General features: G+C 48.0%; 1 protein-coding gene across 1 annotated transcript in view; it reads right to left on the reverse strand.

The window, feature by feature from the left end:
- Positions 1–21,297, reverse strand: part of TARP (TCR gamma alternate reading frame protein) — a 46,982-nt gene that overhangs the window by 23,769 nt on the left and 1,916 nt on the right. Inside the window, exon 3 of the mRNA XM_075706336.1 lies at positions 982–999. Coding sequence (XP_075562451.1) covers positions 982–999 — 18 coding nt within the window. The remainder of the gene's footprint in view (positions 1–981; positions 1,000–21,297) is intronic.

Below are 21,297 nucleotides of genomic sequence, written 5' to 3' on the forward strand. Positions count from 1 at the left end.
CATTGAGTCACGAGGTTCAGAATAGACCCCCTTGCTTTCTAAACTCCTTCTCAGAGAGGAGTCTAGGTGCAGCTAGGCCCACTGTTAGTCTCAGACTTGGTCAACGGTTTATGTGAATAAGGATAATATATATATATGTGTGTGTATCTAGTACATAGAAGAAGTGCATAAAAGAAAATTAGGTTACACTCAGGTGGGAGAGATTGTGGATGCCGGGGATAAGGGGGACCCTCCCGTTGCATCATGAGGTTCAGAATAGACCTCTTTGATTTCTAAACTCCTTCTCAGAGAGGAGTCTAGGTGTGGCTAGGTCCAATCTTAGTCTCAGACTTGGTCAACGGTTTAATAGGAATAAGGATAAGGCAGCAGTATAAGACTCACTTTGAAAATGTCGTACATCTACAGACTACTTAAACTGATTCACACATGCATACACACAAACATGAATGCATATATAAAAATGGTATACCTGTTAAAAATTCCCCTCGAGTTCAGTGAAATACTCACCTCTAATGTCTTGGCACTTCTCAACGGGCAAGGGTTGAGCCTTGAGGAGTGAAGGGTTTCAGCCCAGGCTCCACTGTCAGTCTTTGGCAATGGATTTCTGGTTGTAGCAATCTTGAAGAGTTTGCTAGCTCTGAGAGGCGTCTCGCTTAGACGGAGATGCTGGTGCAGCCCGCGGCAGTCCAGGAGAGCTCAAAGGGCCTCGCTTAGGACTGCTGTTTATAGGATTATGAGATGATTGACTTCAATCAGCAGTAAATTTCCATCCGAGCCACAGTTCAGATTGGTAGTTGCTGGAATTCCAGTAACAATGATACCACTCTGTTTCAAGGCTGTCAGGGGTAGCTGTTTGTTTTTGCTCCCCTCGTTAGCCATAATACGAAGATTTTGATAAGGACAGGGCTGCTCTCTGCTTCAGCCATGTAGGAGTTTCTAGTACAATTAAGGGGCACTTAACTGACTAACTTGCTACACAAAATCGGCGGCCTGGAATTCCTGAGATCGTAAAGCCATTGAAGAGAAAGAGGAATGGCGCGGGGATGCACCACCACAATCCACCCCATGACTAAAGTCAATCAGTCTCACCCACAAAGTGGCGGTGTGGTCACCTCTTGCCTTTGTGCCTATAAACAGATTAATGCCATATTCCAATTACATTTTTGAGGGAAATTTTTACTCGGCTTACTCAATTATCAAGTTTTGGTTAAATGTGGTTAAACAGTTTCATATATGCAAAGAGGTTTTGGTAACAATGTCAGCTGTTTAGCTATTCTCCACACTAACATATAGAACTATATTCAACAGCAAACACAATCCAGTAAAAATGAGTAAGATTACAATAGGATGCAGTAGTTGATTCGGAATTCCTGTTGCAGTTGGTGACCATCCGAATTGAATTGGTATTGAATTGGTATGGAATTGAATTGAATAAGGTATCCCACCAGTGATGGTTTTTTGTCCATTGATCTGAATTCTTTTCAGCAGTTGATTCAGGTCACTATGTTGCAACAGTTTTCTCACCAATGTGAGATTCATTCTGCTGTTTCACAAAGGGAGTTCGTTACTTGGTATGCAATCCAATCTGCACACTGAGTCGAGATACCAATTTTTTTTTTCTCGGCACCTTATTTATACACAAAACTGACAGAATTAGTAATTACCATGCTATCTGCATTGGTCAACTATATTCTAATTAGCCTTGCTTGCTACATAAATTAGCATGCATGATCCTTATGGGAGGGGAAAATCTTTTTGGTCCTAAATTGAGTCCGTGGTCATGATCCCCCCTCCAGCTGGAACTACCTTTTCTCCAGTTACTGTTCTTCAGCAATCGTCCAGTTTTTCCAGCAACTGCTGGGGTAGGATGTTCCCTTTTATCAGTTTCTCAGTAATTCTTCAAGGTTTAGTTGCTCCGGGATGTCTTTGGTTAAAGGATGCTGAATGTTTGTTCTTCTGATTAAGGATGATTAAGTGTCTTTTACTTGCCAGCTCCTGCTATGATGTTAGCTAAGTTTCAGAGTTAGCCTTCAACAATTCCAGTGGGGGTAGGTGATAGATCTTTGATCACAGGCTAAGAGGAGCAATGTCGCTAGGATTTGGAATAGTAACATGAACACAGCATTTCCATACGCCATCCTGCAGGGTGCTGCAAAAGAGAGAGAAAAGAGAAAAAAACTCTTTTGGCGGGGAAAGTCTGAACAGGTTACCCCTTTTATGATACAGGATAAATCCACCTAGTAGTAATTCTGTGCTTTGTACCACTGTTATCAATAGCTTTCCAAGCAAGTGTGCCATGAAGTTTAGTCAGAGTCATAGGCGCATTTCCAATTTGTGGTAAATTAACCATAACCAGTTGTCCTGGTTGCTCTCCACCTCTGAACCCTAGGTCAACAATTTATGGGTTTCAGTTCCTGGGAACTATTTTGGGGTATTTGTTTAATTTGTCTGATGTTATGATTAGGATTTTCAGTTTCAACAGATTGATTACTCCATCCCAAGTCTCACCCATGTTTTATGATGTCATGCATCAGTGTTGCCCAGGTGGGGAGATCTCTGCGCACTAGGGCCCCTTCTTGTCCATTGACAACCTCCCTCATGTCTAATAGCGCACTGAACTCTGTGTTCCCCCTTATTTCATCTCGTTTTGCAATGAGGTAGGATTTGAGCATAGCAGGGGCTTTCTTATTAATGGCTTTAGTATCTCATGATGCATGATTGCTGATATGGGACTGTCAAAAATGCCAGAATCATACATGGCCTGGATACAGACAGCATTTGTAATAGCTGTGGAAAGTTCATTTAGGGATTGAATAGGTATTACTAGAGGTTCTCCTCTCTCCCGTACATCAATTCCACCAGCCCAGTATGCCACTCTACTGGTTATCACGTAGGGATCATTCGGAGGCATGGGGCCAGCATCTAAAAAGACACCAGGGCCTTAGAGGTGTTTACATGTAGACCAAAGAAGACTATAGTGGCAAACAGGGAGAGCTTTTCCTTGGAAGTGCTAGGCAGTGGCAAGCATACCGTTCCCACCACAAGGTACTTTGTTCAGCATGTTGTCTTTCTGTCACTGCCTTCTCTTTCCTAGGGGAGAACAGTGGCTGGACTAGAACATCAATGCAATGTTTGCTCCCCTCAATGGCCACCAGACTTCTGCTGTGGCTGTGCAAACAGCACTAAAGGAGTGGGTGAGTTTCCAGTATTTATGTGTGTCGTGGTTTAACCGCAGCCAGTAAGTAAGCACCATGCAGCTGCTCACTCACTCCCCCTCCCCCTGTGGGGTGGGGGAGAGAATCAGATAAGATTCAGATAAGAACAGTTTAAGAATTGAAATATAGTAAAATAGTAATTATAATAATAACAATATAATAATAATAGTAAGAATAATATACAAAACAAGTGACGTGCAATGCAATGGTTCACCAGCCACTGACTGATACCCAGCCAGTTCCCGAGTAGCGATCGCTGCTCCCCGGCCAACTCCCCCCACTTTATATACTGAGCATGATGTCATATGGGATGAAATAGCCCTTTGGTCAGTTTAGATCAGCTATTCTGGCTGTGCCCCCTCCCAGTTTCTTGTGCACCTGGCAGAGCATGGGAAGCTGAAAAGTCCTTGAGTAGCATAAGCAGTACTTAGCAACAACTAAACCATCAATGTGTTATCGACACTATTCTCATCCTAAATCCAAAACACAGCACTATGCCAGCTACTAGGAAGAAAATTAACTCTATCCCAGCTGAAACCAGGACAGTATCCACCTCTTATTCTATACCATCTATGTCATGCACAGGTCCTACCCCTTTCCAATGCGTTTTAATTAATCACCGCCACTTTCCCTGTCCTGGTATATACACACAGATATCATTCCCTTTATCTATGGGCCATCCCTCTAAAATGTCCACTGAGTTAATTTAGTCCATGACACTGGGTTCCATCTGTCATCACAGTCTTTCAAAGCAGAAGAGATTGTGTGTGGTGTTGGATTTTTGCATGCTGAAGCCAGTTCTTCTTCCTACACTACGGCACTTCGCTCTGTTTCATCAAAGTTCATCTTCATTAAGCTGGGCGATTCTTACTGTAGTACTGTTGTTGTGGCATATAGCATCCATAAAAGAGATGACATACAGTATTATATAGCAATTAACATCATACAATTCAGTTCATTGGCTATTTTCACCTAAAATCAAATCCCCTTAAGGTACACATTGGACTTCCCCATCCTTTTGCATCACCCACCAAGTGCACCCAGGTCCTTGAGCAAAAGCAATCCCACAAATGGGTTTGCCTTTGCCCGAGGGGGGCGTAACCCAGACTGTCTTCCCCAGTGTATTTTTTATGTGCACTACAGGGACTTTATCTCCTTCTACAGTCTGCAAAAGTTTTGATTGGGCAGGGCCAGCTTGATTGGCAGATCCGCTAGTGTTGACTAACCAGGTGGCTTTTGCTAAATGTGTATCCCAATGCTTGAATGTCCCTCCACCCATTGCTCTCAGGGTAGTCCTTAACAATCCATTGTATCGTTCCATTTTCCCGGAGGCTGGTGCATGACAGGGGATGTGATATACACACTCAATGCCATGCTCTTTGGCCCAGGTGCCTATGAGGTTGTTTCGGAAATGAGTCCCATTGTCTGACTCGATTCTTTCTGGGTTTCCATGTTGCCATAGCACTTGCTTTTCAAGGCCCAGGACAGTGTTCTGGGCAGTGGCATGGGGCATGGAATATGTTTCCAGCCATCTGGTGGTTGCTTCCACCATGGTGAGCACATAGTGCTTGCCTTGGCAGGTTTGTGGGAGTGTGATATAATCAACCTGCCAGGCCTCCCCATATTTATATTTCAGCCATCACCCACCCATACCAGACTCGGCTTGTTTGATTGCAGTGCATATTTCACATTCATGAATAACCTGTGCAATACTGTCCATAGTTAAGTCCACCCCTCGATCACGAGCCCATCTATATGTTGCATCTCTTCCTTGATGCCCTGAGGTGTCATGGGCCCACCAGGCTATAAATAATTCACCCTTATGTTGCCAGTCCAGATCCACCTGAGCCACTTCAGTCTTTAGCGGCCTGATCCACCTGCTGGTTGTATTGATGTTCTTCAGTGGCCCAACTCTCGGGTACATGAGCATCTACATGATGCACTTTGACAACAAGGTTCTCTACCTGGGCAGTAATATCTTGCCACAATGCGGCAGCCCAGATGGGTTTGCCTCTGCGCTGCGAGTTGCTCTGCTTCCATTGCTGCAACCACCCCCACAAGGCATTTGCCACCATCCATGAGTCAGTAGAGAGATAGAGCACCAGCCACTTTTCTCGTTCAGCAATATCTAAAGCCAGCTGGATGGCTTTCACCTCTGCAAAGTGACTCAGGTCCCCTTCTCCTTCAGCAGTTTCTGCGACTTGTCGTATACGACTCCATACAGCAGCTTTCCACCTCCGATGCTTTCCCACAAGACGACAGGACCCATCAGTGAACAGGACATATTGCTTTTCATTTTCTGTCAGTTTACTATACAGTGGGGCCTCCTCAGCACGTGTCACCTCCTCCTCTGCTGATATTCCGAAATTTTTGCCTTCTGGCCAGTCCATGATCACTTCCAAGATTCCTGGGTGACTGGGGTTTCCTATTCGAGCCCATTGTGTGATTAGTGCAACCACTTACTCCATGTAGCATCAGTTGCATGATGTGTAGAGGGGACCCTCCCTTTGAACATCCAGCCCAGCACCAGCAGTCGGGGTGCCAGCAGGAGCTGTGCTTCATTACCAACCACTTCTGAAGCAGCTCGAACCCCTTCATATGCTGCCAATATCTCTTTCTCAGCTGGAGTATAGTGGGCTTCGGATCCTGTGTATCCCCGACTCCAAAACCCTAGGGGCCGACCTTGAGTCTCCCCTGGTGCTTTCTGCCAGAGGCTCCAGGTAGGGCCATTCTCCCCAGCTGCGGTGTAGAGCACATTTTTAATATCCTGCCCTGCCCAGACTGGCCCAAGGGCTACTGCATGAACTATCTCACGTTTAATTTGTTCAAAGGCTTGTTGTTGCTCGGGGCCCCATTTGAAATCGTTCTTCTTCCGGGTCACTTGATAGAGAGGGCTTACAATCAGACTGCAATTTGGAATATGCATTCTCCAAAACCCCACAATGCCTAAGAAAGCTTGTGTTTCCTTTTAGCTAGCTGGTGGAGACATAGCTGTTATCTTGTTGATCACATCCATTGGGATCTGATGATGTCCATCTTGCCATTTTATTCCTAAAAACTGGATCTCCTGTGTGGGTCCCTTGACCTTACTTTGGTTTATGGCAAAACTGGCCTTCAGAAGGATTTGGACTATCTTCTTTCCCTTCTCAAAAACTTCTGCTGCTTTATTGCCCCACACAATGATGTCATCAATATACTGCAGATCATAGATGTTCTGGAGCTTCACCCTGTTCCAGTGCCATCTGGATCAGTCCATGGCAAATGGTGGGGCTGTCCTTCCACCCCTGGGGCAGTCGGTTCCAGGTGTACTGAACACCCCTCCAAGTGAAAGCAAACTGGGGCCCACACTCTGCTGCCACAGGGATTGAGAAAAACGCATTAGTGATATCAGTTGTGGCATACCACCTGGCTGCCTTTGACTCCAGTTCATATTGAAGTTCTAGCATGTCTGGTACGGCAGCCCTCAGTGGCGGTGTAACTTCATTCAGGCCACGATAGTCTACTGTTAGTCTCCACTCCTCATTAGACTTTTGCACTGGTGGAAACTGGTGGGGAGTAGGACATATCCTCTCTGAGTTGCTGGAACTCTCAGGACAGTTGTTCAGACAGTGTTTCCACAGCCAAGACACAGGTCCATAGGGAGGAAGAGATACTTTCTTCATATTCCCGGAGTCGGCTAGCCACTTCATCCACTTTTGGTGCCTCATCATCTTTCCAGGCCAGTATTGACATACGATGCTGGTGCGCTCTGTACCACCTTCTGCCACATGGGTCATGTGCACCTGACTTCCTCTGGATCTTTGGGTAACTGCTCATTGTTCAGGTCACTATAAAAAACAGGGTTTAAATTTCCTGACAAGCTCCACCACATCAGTAACCATGTAGAAAGGGCCTAAAATACTCAGTGTGAAATAATTTTTCTGCATCTATCTGTCTGCTACATTCCTCTCAGACTTACCTGCTGAGCTCACACATAAAAACTCAAGTTGTTCAGTGTGGCCCTTCGCAAGGGTGTTCTGCTGTCCTCAGACAGCCCAAAGCACCTCCAGCGTGCTCAATTCCCTCAGGTACTGGATACCTGTGGTATTCCCTCAGGTACTGGACCTCTCTGTGGTGGTCCATTTGCTTGGGCAATATGTAACATCTTCCTTGAAGGGATACCTTTCCTTCACGCTTGACAGAAGTAGCCTCCAGAGGCTGAGGGTTTGTGCCCCTTTTCCAATTGCTTTGTCAATGCCCCCTTCCCTAGAAAAAGATCCCAGTTGCTTGGCTTCCTTACCCTCTAATTCCGGCTACTGGCCCCATTATCCCAGCATTGGAGCAGCCAGGTGATGATGTGCTCGCCTGGATGACGACTAAAATCTTTTGAATAAAATCTTTTGAAATCTTTTTGCATATCCTGCAGCTCACTCAGGGATAGGGATCGGGTGGTTACCATCTCATTTATGGGTTCTTCCCCCTCTGGTTCTCGTGATGGCCCTGGTTCATCTTCATCCCTTACTAAATGAGCTGATTTTCTTGTGTATTTTTTCTTGTGTGTAGGTGCAACTGATACTGGCATGGGTTGGTTCTTATGGTGCCTGTCACTGGGGTTGGAGTGGCTGCAGTGCCCGTCATGGGGGTTGGAGTGACCGCAGTGCCTGTGGTGGGGGTTGGAGTGGCCGCAGTGCCTGTCTTCTTGTCATCAAATCCATAGACTTTCTCTTTCCCTTGAGGCTACTGAATAGCGTTGACCCCAGCCAGCAACTAAGCATGACGCAGCTGCTCGCTCACACCCCATAGTGTGGTGGGATGGGGGAGAGAATCGGAAGAGTGAGAGTGAGAAAACTCCTGGGCTGAGATCAGAACAGATTAATAATTGAAACAAAGTAAAATAGTGACTGGGACCTTCCAGTTTCTGGATGTTACAGATATGTGTGAATAGTGAAAAGATACACTGATTATTAACATCATGTATTTAGGTGTTGTCACAGTAAATTGCTGGTTTTCTTATCCCATTGCAGAGTATCATGAGGGAGGGGTGGAATAGGGAAGTATCTGCATTTTGGCAGAGTTCAGATCTTGCGGTTCAGAGCACAAAACACCTTTTTGTATGGCTTATCTTTGCCCATCATGCACTGTGATGCCTTCATAAGACCAGTACGCACAGTAGTAAGTGCCAGAATCCCTCGGGGTTAAAGAACCTATTGTGAGACCATAGAGGAGCTCAGAAGGGTGTTTCCTAACTTGAAATCTCCTTGCATCGCTGCTGTCATCGAATGTAGGTGACTGTCCCGACACGTACAGTATCCTCTTCGGCGGCTCTCCAGGAAGATGCTTGTACCAGTGCACGATGCCTCCGCTGCCCATTCGGCACATCATGCTGGCAGCACTGCCTGTCACCTGCCTCTGCAGCGCCGGGGTTTGCACCGGCACTGCCTGTGCATCTCCACCTGGAAGGGGAAGCAGAGAAATTGTGTGAGGGGAAGCAACCGCTGGAGTTTGGAGCCAGGACCGTGTTCTCGGCACAAGGGAAGGAGAGGGGAGAGGCAAAAGGGCTTACGGGAGCACAGCGAAGTCACAAGGAGGACTGGAAGCAGCAACATGCTGCCCGTGTGAGTTAAACCTGGAAATGAAATAGAGGCAAACAGCCTTACAAAGCCCTTGAGGCGGAGAAAGCATCAACCAAGTGGGAGGAGGAAACGACTCATTTGGCACATCCAATGGTCATTCTTTAAGCCGCTACCATGGAGGGGGTTTAAATTTCCTGACAAGCTCCACCACATCAGTAACCATGTAGAAAGGGCCTAAAATACTCAATCTCAAATAATTTGTCTGCATCTATCCATCGCCTACATTCCTCTCAGACTTACCTGCTGAGCTCACACATAAAAACTCAAGTTGTTCAGTGTGGCCCTTCGCAAGGGTGTTCTGCTGTCCTCAGACAGCCCAAAGCTGTCCCAGAAGCACGTTTCACCAGCCTTTCCGAGAACATGCTGCCTGCTTTGGTAGCACAAGTGGGCTAAGTCACAGTGAGCTGTCATCTCTTACTCTTACTTAGAACAGCTCCAGACTCTCTGGTCAGCCTTAGGCATCTACCCCAGCCACGGTGAAGCGAAGGCAGGGGCAAGCAGGCATGTCTCCCAGCCAGATGCTTTCTGAACTCTGCTTTTTTTGAGTCGCATGAAATATTCCCATGGCCATGGGGTTGTGAATACCATTGCCGCATAAGTGAAATTTCACTGCGTCTCTGCTCCCAGCCGTCTGGCTGAGCAGTGCTATGTCACCGTTTCCATATATTCCCTGCTTTAGTGTGCAGCGTTCTCTTGTAAATGGTCTTCACGATGCTTTCTCTGGCCGCCTTTTCAGGAGTTGCCCAGTGTAACAGGTCCTTGCCTAGAACAGGGGGTCCTAAGGGGCAACATTCCCCCAGCACCATGAATTATACCAGCTGAGTTGTAGCACGCCGCCTTGCTTTGCTTTTCTCTCTGTCCATTATTTCTCCTTACATACTGAGCATAAAGCTGTTGGGATGTTTTAGAGGCAGGAGGGTGCAGCTGTGGTTCTCTGCATTGGGCAGAGAGCCTGCCGCTGAGGGTACAGGCAGCTTTCTGTACAGGCTGCCTGTGCTCTGCTCGTTCTGTGGAACTGCCAGTAGGCACAGTAGTAGGTACCTTCATCGTCGGAGTTGATGTTGTTGACTGAGAAAGTGCAGACATTTCCACCTTTCATTGCAGAATACTTGTTCCTGTAGGAATTGTCATCATAAGCAGGTTGACCTGATCCGATATACAGAATCCGTTCGGGAGCTTTGGAGGGTAATTGTCGGTACCAATGTATATATTCAGACTGGAAGTTAGATATGCCCTCAGCTATGCACTCGATCCACCCAGTTCTACTTTGCCGTGCGGTAATGGATGGTTGAGGCTGCTTCAGAAGCACTTGCGCTTGTCCGCCTAGAAAGAAGGAGAGAAAACAGACCAAACACTCTTAGCCTGCTCTTCATTCACCCTCGTCCATACGGGGTGCCTCCTGCCGCTGCCCCGTGCCGTGCTGTGGTGACAAGGGGAACCTACGAGACCAGGCTGCAGCCAGGGCCAGGAGCGGGAGCAGCAGCATCCCGAGGGCTGTCGCTGGCGTCTGCCTGCGGGAGGAAGGCGACAGCTCTGCCGGCAGGGACTGCGGGCTGCGGCTGAGTACAGGAAACCACTCCCTTGGGCATCATGCGGGGAGGTTCCCCTGGCAGCAGGCGGGTGATGCTGGGATAAAGCAGCGTGACTGAACCCTGCTCAATGTTAACAGCCTGATGACAGCTTTTCCAGCAGTGGCACAAACTCACCTTCTCTCTCTCCCCCTGTCATGCACGCACCCCCCCATTACTTAACTCGTTTCCCAAGTGATTTTGTAGCGTGAAGCAATTTTACCACCACTTTTAGACTAGTTGAAGGCTGCTAAGCAGTGCCTGGGTTGAGACACTTTTCCGCAGGTCCAGTGCCAGTCAAAGGAAGGACAAAGAAGAACCTGGAGCTTAATGAATTTGAAGGCTCTCCAATGACCGCCCATCACACAGGTGGAACGCCAAAGGCCGGGAAAATACACAGCAGCCATGCGGGAGCTGAGAAGCAGGGTTGCTGCGCTTGTAACTGCGTCTTGTCACAGGGGAGGTGAGACGCTACACCCCTGGGCGGCATCTCCAAAGGTACCTTGTACCAGAGACTGGGAATAGTGGGTCCTTTGGATCACAACACAGTGGTCCTGGGCTTTTAAGGATCAGTTGTTTGGCCGTAAACAGAAAAGGGGTGAACTAACTGAAATCAATGTCTTTCTCTTTGCACAATGGAAGTAGAAATATCTGTTGTATGGTGGTTGTTTGTCTTGCAGGCTTGCTGCTGTGTTGGGTGCGAAGCCCCACTGAAGTCAATTAAGAGACTTGTATTTTAAGTTAAATGAAGGTTTGATGAGGTCCAGGTGGACAAGAAAGGGAAACTAAACCAGGATTCTCCACCGGCAGAGAAGTACAAAATGGGGCTATTCTACCTGCAGTGCCGAGCGGTGCTTCAAGTTTCTTTTCACGTGTGTCCCTCTATTCTGCCACAGAAACGATGTAACTGGGGGTTTATTCCAAAGGCGTAGCTTGAAGGGTAGTGGGAATAGAAAGAATTTGCCTCCTTTTAGCTAGCCTGCCCTGCCATCCTGTAAAGCCACCCGGAGGCAATCCAGGCAGACCTATGAAAACGCCCTTTTTGTTGGTAAAGTGAAATGCCAGCTCTGCTGGTGCTGGCTGCAGTGCGTGTCTGCAAAGCGTGCGCTAGCTCAGCAGCGTCTTTTGTACCTGGCTGCCTGCACAGTGTGTCTGACTCAAGGCTGATGGGGAAAGTGGAGCGGGGATGTTGCTGCGTGTTGTCAAACGCTTTAGGATCTGGTTCAGAAAGCAGAGCACGTCTTTGTGCAGCTCCCCTAAGGCTTTCTCCTGCTGTGCGTCCCACCTAGCACAGTAGTAGGTAGCGGAGTCTTGCAGCGTTACTTTGCTCACCGTCAGCGTGCAGACAAATTTGTCGGGGTCCTTCTCGATACCAAATTTGCCCTCATCAGACTTGTTGTCAAGGAATAGCGTGGAGGACATGTAGGCAATGCGCTTGGGAGCTGCGTTGGGCCTCTTTTGGTACCAGTGAATGAAAATGTTGTTAAAATCAGGATCGGAGACGTGGCAGTTGATTAGCACCGTTTTGCTTTCTGGCTTGGTGATGGATACGGGGGTTTGCTGCAAGAGTTGTGCAGAACCGCCTGTGTGAAAGAGAGAGAAAAATTAGAAACACGAAGCGGCGATAAGAGCGCGTCCCCTTTGCCACTGGCGGAGGTGCAGGCAGCGGGGCACGTACAGGAAAAACCAGGCGCCAGCACGAAAGCGAGCAGCAGCCACATTGTCACTGCCCTCCTTCTGGCTGCCTTTCAGGGCCAGGGTCAGGGCCAGACTCAAGTGGTGGCAAAGCAGATCTGAGCAGCAGCAAACCACCCAGTGAGGCTGCGCCAGCTGCGGATCCCTTAAGTAATTATGCACAAGCCATTTCCTTTGATTAACACTTACATAGAAGGCAAACAAACAAAACCCAAAAGCCACCCTTGTAGGAAGAGAGCCCACTACTGAGGCAAATGTGGGGTTTTTTTTCTTTTTTTCCCAAAGGCATTTGCTTACATGATGCAGAAAGAGTCACCTTTTCTTGTCCCCCTGCTCAGCATGTGGTTTTCATGCCCTAGCTTTTCAAGTCAGTTCTTCATATGCAGCTTTTTGAGCTACATCGGCTGCAAGAGGATGGAAGAGAAGAGATGCCTCTCTAAGCAGGCAAAATTGCTGCCCTCATCGCTGAGATGGGGAAGCATTTCTGGGAAATTGCTGCTGTGTGTCTGTTCCGCAGTCTCCTCTAGCCGCCTGCTGCTGCCTGCTGCCGGAGGCAGAGCGCTGGCCTGCACCCTGCACCCGTCAAGGAGGGACGTAGGGTTAAACTTTGACTCTAGCTCACACTGGTGGTGCAACTCCCTCCTGCCTTTCCTTCCAGGTTAGTCATCTAAAGCAGCCAAGGAGCACAAAATGGCACGGGATGCGCGCAGTGGTTTGCACGGCTCTGCTGGTGGAAGGCTTTGGCTGCCTGAGGATTTGCACAGCTCCATCTCCAAGGGAAGCAGAGAAACAGCACTGTTGTGAGAGAAGTGCCCAGCCCCAGGGGCTCGCAGCCTGGGGCACTCCCCACACCCTGCGACTCCCACCTACAGCAAAGGGCTGACGCAGCCAGAGGCAGCTGCAGCAGCGACACGGGCATCGCGCGATGCCGAGCCTGCCTCCTGGCTTGCGATAAGAACACTTTAAGAATTGAAATAAAATAAAGTAAAATAGTAATGATAATAATAACAGTATAATACTAACAGTAAGACTAATATAGCAAACAAATGATGCACAATGCAATTGTTCACAACCCACTGACTGATACCCAGCCAGTTCCCGAGTAGCGATCGCTGCCCCCTGGCCAACTCCCCCCCCCAGTTTATATACTGAGCATGACATCGTATGGTATGGAATAGTCCTTTGGTCAGTTTGGATCAGCTGTTCTGGCCCTGCCCACTCCCAGTTTCTTGTGCCCCTGGCAGAGCATGGGAAGCTGAAAAGTCCTTGAGTAGCATAAGCAGCACTTAGCAACAACTACACCATCAGTGTGTTATCAACATTCTTCTCATCCTAAATCCAAAACACAGCACTATGCCAGCTACTAGGAAGAAAATTGACTCTATCCCAGCCACAACCAGGACAATGTGCTAATTCTTGAGGCGGTGAAGACTTCCTTTGCCCTTAATATAGTAGATGTGTGTTTGAAGACCAGAGTGCTAATGACAACCCGGGCTTTGAAAAGGACAGTTGTGCAGGGTTAGCTGCTCTCTTTGGGTAGCAGAAAAAGGTTTAGCCTTTCAGCAGCTCATATCACATGGTGTGAGATGGCCAGGGGTGCAGCACAGTTACACCCCTGTGGTTCAGATGCTGAGGGAGGTTTTTTTGCCTTGAAGATCTTTGAGGTTCTATCACAGTGATCATGCCAGTAGGCACAGTAGTAAGTAGCAGCATCGTCTGGAATTACATCTTTTATTGTAAGAACACACTGTCTCTGGCCAGGAATGTTTTCCACCCTGTACCTGCTCGCTTGAAAGCCACTTTCAACTGTAGTTTTCCCTGCTGAGAAGAACAGGATCCTCTCTGGACCTTTACCTTCCTTCTGTTGATACCAGTGTATGACGGTGTTAGCAAAGTCTTCCCCTAATGTTTGAATTTCGCATGTCATCCATGCACTTTTCTCAAACTTTGTGATAGACATAGGGCTCTGCAGAGGAATTTGTTGTGCAAATCCACCTAGGACAAAAGAAGAGGAGAAATGATGTCATTATCTGGAGTTCATGGATTTGGGAAGATGCCTGTTAGCACAGCCATGGGTGCCTGTGAGGAAAGGTAGGGAAATAAGGAAGGACTTACAAGACCAAGCGGCTGTGGCCACAAGCGCTGCCAGCAGCAGCATGTTTGCTTGTCACGCTCTGCTGTCGTTGAGACTCAGAGGAGATGGAAAGGAACCCCAGATGGGGACAGTGTTGTGTGGAGCAGGAGGTGACTTTCTGGAGCGGTTTTCAGCGATGGGTCTTCTGTGCGCAAGTAGGTGGGGCTACATTTGCAGAAAACGCGCTCCACGCTGGCAAATGCTAAAATTGGTTAGGAGGTTGTAGTCCGGTCTGTTTTTCTGGTAAATATGAGAAGCATTGGTAAATCCTCGGATTGTGGCCCTTGAGAATTGGAGCCAGAGCCACTGAGAAAGGGTTGCAAGCGCAAGCAGCTCCAGCTGTGTATCAGGGCGTGAAGGTTTCAGCCTGGAGGTCACAGCGGTGGGCGGTGGGCGGTGAGCGTGTGCCGTCACCTGGAGGGGTGAGGAGAGGTGTACAGTGCCCGAGTGGGCGGAAGGCATTCCCTCATCTCGTTAGGGAGCTCCTTTTGCTGTTTCAGCTTAGCCACCCAGCTGTGGCACGCCAAAGTGCCTGGGGTACCCTGTGCTGGTGCTGCCCTCCACCGAAGCAGCTGGAGGCCATCAGCCTGCAGCAGCTGGGGCAGCTGCACGGTGGGGACGCACCTCCCCTTTGGTTTCGAGTGCGGGAGGAAACGCGCAGCCGCAGGATTTTGTTTTTGAAGCTCAGATGGGATGCAAACACTTCTTGGAAAGGAAGACTGGCAACAATAGCGAGCCTGGTGAGGGCTGCTGCCAACAGCCATCGCAGAGGGTCATCTTGATGAGTGGGGCTGGTGCTGGGGGGCACTCCGCTGTGACCGGTGAGCCTGGGCTGCAGCTCACTGGGCACCAGGAAGATGAGCTGCTTTGGTCTCCCTCCTGATGAGCAGCTATTGTTAATCAGAGTGAAAACTGTGTTGGCAACTGTATGTTGAGGACCTGAAACCAAGCCCCCGTTGCCAAAAACTACCAGGACATGTCTAAAACAGTAGCAGTACGTTGCTATTCTTCTGATCACACAGCAGAAATCTGTCAGGCACCTGATCCCAGATGAAGAGTAAAGGAATATGGTAGTGACTGGGCATCACACAGTTCCATGCATTGAGCATTGAGTACCTCGGTCTTTTTCCATGTCATTCATCACCAGTATCCCTGCCCTATTCAGCAGCTTTCCCTAGTCTTTCTTTTGCTGCTGCTCTACGTGTAGAATCCTGTCTTGTTCCCGTTCACATCCTTTGCCAAATTCAACTCCAGCTGGGCTATTGGTTTCCTAAACCCACCCCTGCCATGGTCGAACAGCAGCCCCATACACCTCCTGGGTCACGTGCCCCTGCTTCCACCTCTTGTACACTTCACTTTTATGCCTGCGTTCTGTCAGGAGCTCTTTGCTCTTTCATGAAGGCCTCGTGCTGCCTCTGCTTGATTTCCTACTTGTCAGAATGGACCTTTCTTGAGCTTGGAGGAGAGTCTTGACTATCAACCAGCTCTCCTGGACACCTTGTCTCTCCAGGGCTGTATCTGATGGGATTCTTCCAAGCAGATCTCTGAAGGTGTTGAAGTCTCCTCTCCTGAAGGCCAGGGTTGTGGTCCTGCTTTTTGTCCGGCTCCCTCTTCTCAGGAGCCTGCACTCCACCAGCTCATGGTCACTGCAGCCAAGGCTGCCCCTGACCTTCGCATCCCCAACCCGTTCTCCCTTGTTTTGAGTAGGAGGCCCAGCAAAACACCCTTCCTTGTTGGCTGCTCAGTCACCAGTGTTAGGAAGTTGCTGTCAACTCAATCCAGAAACCTCCTAGACTGGTTGTGAGGAATCCTCACATCGCACAATGTGAAGACAGAAGGCAAGCTCACTGATGCTAACATCTGAGGTCATGTGTACTATGACCAATTTTTCAAATAGTTAAGGAGGCCAGAAACATCTGTAGCAAGCCGTTACATACTCAAATCTTTCCAAAAGTCCAGCAAAACCGATGTTTGGAACCTGTGGAACTAGAAAACAACCACTATGGAGGTATTTGTGCTCATTTTTTGAAGGCCCAGGCACATTAGTGGAATATCTCACAGGATACTGAGCACACGCACTCTGTCCTAACTCAGGAATTTGGAGGCACAAAACGGTCTCAGTTTTCTGACTTAGCTGTCAGGCAGATGCTGGCTTTCCTAGAACCGGTCTTTGGTCACAGAGCCTGATTTGAAAACTCAGTCTGCTTATCCCGAAGGGCCTGTGAGTCTCTGCTTGCCAGGGGCATAGCCTGGCAGCTGAGGATTTCAGTTCTGTCCTGGACATACCAGGTGAGAAACTGTGACAATAACATTGGGTTTTCTGGGCTGTTGTAGGACTTTGTAGAGACTGAAATGCAAAGGAAGGCAAAAGAAAAATATGAAGGATGGTGCGCAGGATCACCTGGTCTTCTCCCCTACTTTTATATTCATGCCTTTTTTTTTTTTCAAAAGAAAGCACTGAGGGGATGGAGATGTGTTTCTCTGGTTGCTCCAAGGATTCTGATAGAGAAGAGAAAATTACAGATCACATTTGTTCACACACACAGGCAGGCCGTATTCACTGTCAGGTGAGTGCTTTCAGTACAATCAAGCCTTCATCTCAAGAGCAAAGTTCAATATATTTACCCTAAAATGACTGGGGACCCTCCAGTTTCTGGATGTTACCGACATGTGTGAGTACCGAAATGATATACTGATTATTAACATCATGTATTTAGCAGTTGTCACAGTAAATTGCTGGTTTTCTTATCCTGTTGCGGAGTATCATGAGGGGAGGGGTGGAATGAGTGGTCCTTTTTGAGCTATGAGTGGTCAGGGCTCTCGAACGGGTGGAACTGACTTCAACGTTGGTTGTTGTTCTGATTTCAGCTGGGAAATTTTAAGTTAACGATTTACTAGTACTTACTGCATTGATGCATCTGGTAGGTGTCCACAGCAACTATGAAGAGAGTGTAAAGCCCTTGAAAAGCTCAGTAATTTCTCTCTCTCTCTCTCTCTCTTCCTTCCTTCCTTCCTTCCTTCCTTTCTTTCTTTCCCTTTTCCTTTCCTTTCCTTCTTTCTCCTTTCCTTTCCTTCCTTTCTCCTTTCCTTTCCTTTCCTTTCCTTTCCTTTCCTTTCCTTTCCTTTCCTTTCCTTTCCTTTCCTTTCCTTTCCTTTCCTTTCCTTTCCTTTCCTTTCCTTTCCTTTCCTTTCCTTTCCTTTCCTTTCCTTTCCTTTCCTTTCCTTTCCTTTTCCTTTCCTTTTCCTTTTCCTTTCCTTTCCTTTCCTTTCCTTTCCTTTCCTTTCCTTTCCTTTCCTTTCCTTTCCTTTCCTTTCCTTTTCCTTTCCCTTCCTTCTCTTTTCCTTTCCTTTCCTTCTTTCCCCTTCCCTTCCTTTCCTTTCCTTTCCTTTCCTTTCCTTTCCTTTCCTTTCCTATTCCTTTCCTTTTCCTTTCCTTTCCTTTCCTTTCCTTTCCTTTCCTTTCCTTTCCTTTCCTTTCCTTTCCTTTCCTTTCCTTTCCTTTCCTTTCCTTTCCTTTCCTTTCCTTTCCTTTCCTTTCCTTTCCTTTCCTTTCCTTTCCTTTCCTTTCCTTTCCTTTCCTTTCCTTTCCTTTCCTTTCCTTTCTCTTTCCTTTCTCTTTCCTTTCCTTTCTCTTTCCTTTCCTTTCCTTTCTCTTTCCTTTCTCTTTCCTTTCCTTTCCTTTCTCTTTCCTTTCTCTTTCCTTTTCTTTCTCTTTCCTTTTCTTTCTCTTTCCTTCTTTTCTTTTTCTTTTCTTTGTCTTTTCCTTCACTTTTCTTTCTCTGTACCTGCAAAGTGCGGAGCGCTCTCACTGATGGCAAGTCAAGAAGGGGCCTCTAGCTCCCACCAACAGGGAACATCCCCTTACCAGTACCAAGTGTGGGAAAAGTACCTTCTAGAAGTGCAAATGAAACATCAAAACAACTGTTTATGCTTTCACGGTGTAGCACTCGGCACCCATAGCTATTAGATCTTTAAACAACAGCATTTTGTTGGTTTCCTGTCTTAAAGGCCAAATAGGCAGAAGTGAAGGCCTGTTGCAATTGGAAACAATGTTTGTGGCTTTCTCCTGGGAAGCGGTACACAAACGCCGGGTAAACCTGGGAATGCAGCGCTTTGCAATTCAGCGTCTGAAAAATATCCACCCTCTGACTCAAATACTGATGGTTTTTCCTTAAGTCTTTGCTTATAAAGCTAATATGCAATAGAGTAATAGAAGAGGAAGTGAGCTCAATGTTAGTAGCCCTTGCTGGTACAGCCAATTCAGGCTCTCAGTCAAGACCATGTCCTGATCTTGAGCTGAGCCAGGCTGTTGCCCGTCATTTCCCCTTGGAGATGATGGCAGCTCCATTCTGGGGACTGCTAAAGCTAGATGAGCATTGCAACAATCTAAGAAATAATCCTACATGGAGAACAAGATGGACTGCAGGATCCAACAAGAGTCTTAGAATGTCACTTCTAGTTCTAGCAACCTTTGCTCCAACTTCATGAAGACTGCTGAGAGTGTATATTTCAGTACCATATTTCTGTAAATAGCTCTTGTTGGTGCTTGACTTCTACCTGATAAATAAAGCATAGCTTAGCAGCACCTCCCAGCTGCTTACCAGCTGTGTGGCTTCCCTCACATCACTCAACAGCCCAGGAAGGAAGAGTCAACAACCTAGCAAGGAACGACCAGATGCTCAGCGTCGTGCAAAGTAGCATACTTCTCTCTGACTCTCCAGTTTCTGGATGTTACCGACATGTGTGAGTACTGAAATGATATACTGATTATTAACATCATGTATTTAGGCGTTGTCATGGTAATTGCTGGTTTTCTTATCCCGTTGCAGAGTATCATGAGGGAGGGGTGGAATAGGGAAGTATCTGCGTTTTGGCAGAGTTCAGATCTTGCGGTTCAGAGCACAAAATGCCTTTTTGTACGGCTTATCTTTGCCCATCATGCGCTGTGATGTATTCATAATACCAGTATGCACAGTAGTAAGTGCCAGAATCTCTCGGGGTTAAAGAACCTATTGTGAGACCATAGAGGTGCTTAGTACCATGTTTCCTAACTTCAAATCTGCTTGCATCGCTGCTGTCATCGAATGTAGGTGACTGTCCCGACACGTACAGTATCCTCTTCGGCGGCTCTCCAGGAAGATGCTTGTACCAGTGCACGGTGTCTTCACGGCTCATTTGGCACTCCATGCTGACAGCGCTGCCTGTCACCTGCCTCTGCAGCGCCGGGGTTTGCACCGGCACTGCCTGTGCATCTCCACCTGGAAGGGGAAGCAGAGAAATTGTGTGAGGGGAAGCAACCGCTGGAGTTTGGAGCCAGGACCGTGTTCTCGGCACAAGGGAAGGAGAGGGGAGAGGCAAAAGGGCTTACGGGAGCACAGCGAAGTCACAAGGAGGACTGGAAGCAGCAACATGCTGCCCGTGTGGGTTAAACTGGAAATGAAATAGAGGCAAACAGCCTTACAAAGCCCTTGAGGCGGAGAAAGCATCAACCCAGTAGGAGGAGGAACGACTCATTTGGCACATCCAATGGTCATTCTTTACGCCGCTACCATGGAGGGGGTTTAAATTTCCTGACAAGCTCCACCACATCAGTAACCATGTAGAAAGGGCCTAAAATACTCAGTGTGAAATAATTTTTCTGCATCTATCTGTCTGCTACATTCCTCTCAGACTTACCTGCTGAGCTCACACATAAAAACTCAAGTTGTTCAGTGTGGCCCTTCGCAAGGGAGTTCTGCTGTCCTCAGACAGCCCAAAGCTGTCCCAGAAGCACGTTTCACCAGCCTTTCCGAGAACATGCTGCCTGCTTTGGTAGCACAAGTGGGCTAAGTCACAGTGAGCTGTCATCTCTTACTCTTACTTAGAACAGCTCCAGACTCTCTGGTCAGCCTTAGGCATCTACCCCAGCCACGGTGAAGCGAAGGCAGGGGCAAGCAGGCATGTCTCCCAGCCAGATGCTTTCTGAACTCTGCTTTTTTTGAGTCGCATGAAATATTCCCATGGCCATGGGGTTGTGAATACCATTGCCGCATAAGTGAAATTTCACTGCGCCTCTGCTCCCAGCTGTCTGGCTGAGCAGTGCTATGTCACCGTTTCCATATATTCCCTGCTTTAGTGTGCAGCGTTCTCTTGTAAATGGTCTTCACAATGCTTTCTCTGGCCGCCTTTTCAGGAGTTGCCCAGTGTAACAGGTCCTTGCCTAGAACAGGGGGTCCTAAGGGGCAACATTCCCCCAGCACCGTGCATTATACCAGCTGAGTTGTAGCACGCCGCCTTGCTTTGCTTTTCTCTCTGTCCATTATTTCTCCTTACATACTGAGCATAAAGCTGTTGGGATGTTTTAGAGGCAGGAGGGTGCAGCTGTGGTTCTCTGCATTGGGCAGAGAGCCTGCCGCTGAGGGTACAGGCAGCTTTCTGTACAGGCTGCCTGTGCTCTGCTCGTTCTGTGGAACTGCCAGTAGGCACAGTAGTAGGTACCTTCATCGTCGGAGTTGATGTTGTTGACTGAGAAAGTGCAGACATTTCCACCTTTCTTTGCAGAAGAATACTTGTTCCTATAGGAATTGTCGTCATAAAGAGGTTGACCTGATCCGATATACAGAATCCGTTCGGGAGCTTTGGAGGGTAATTGTCGGTACCAATGTATATATTCAGACTGGAAGTTAGATATGCCCTCAGCTATGCACTCGATCCACCCAGTTCTACTTTGCCGTGCGGTAATGGATGGTTGAGGCTGCTTCAGAAGCACTTGCGCTTGTCCGCCCTAGAAAGAAGGAGAGAAAACAGACCAAACACTCTTAGCCTGCTCTTCATTCACCCTCGTCCATACGGGGTGCCTCCTGCCGCTGCCCCGTGCCGTGCTGTGGTGACAAGGGGAACCTACGAGACCAGGCTGCAGCCAGGGCCAGGAGCGGGAGCAGCAGCATCCCGAGGGCTGTCGCTGGCGTCTGCCTGCGGGAGGAAGGCGACAGCTCTGCCGGCAGGGACTGCGGGCTGCGGCTGAGTACAGGAAACCACTCCCTTGGGCATCATGCGGGGAGGTTCCCCTGGCAGCAGGCGGGTGATGCTGGGAT

This window comes from Pelecanus crispus, chromosome 2 (genome assembly GCF_030463565.1).
Source record: "Pelecanus crispus isolate bPelCri1 chromosome 2, bPelCri1.pri, whole genome shotgun sequence".
Classification (NCBI taxonomy): Eukaryota; Metazoa; Chordata; class Aves; order Pelecaniformes; family Pelecanidae; genus Pelecanus; species Pelecanus crispus.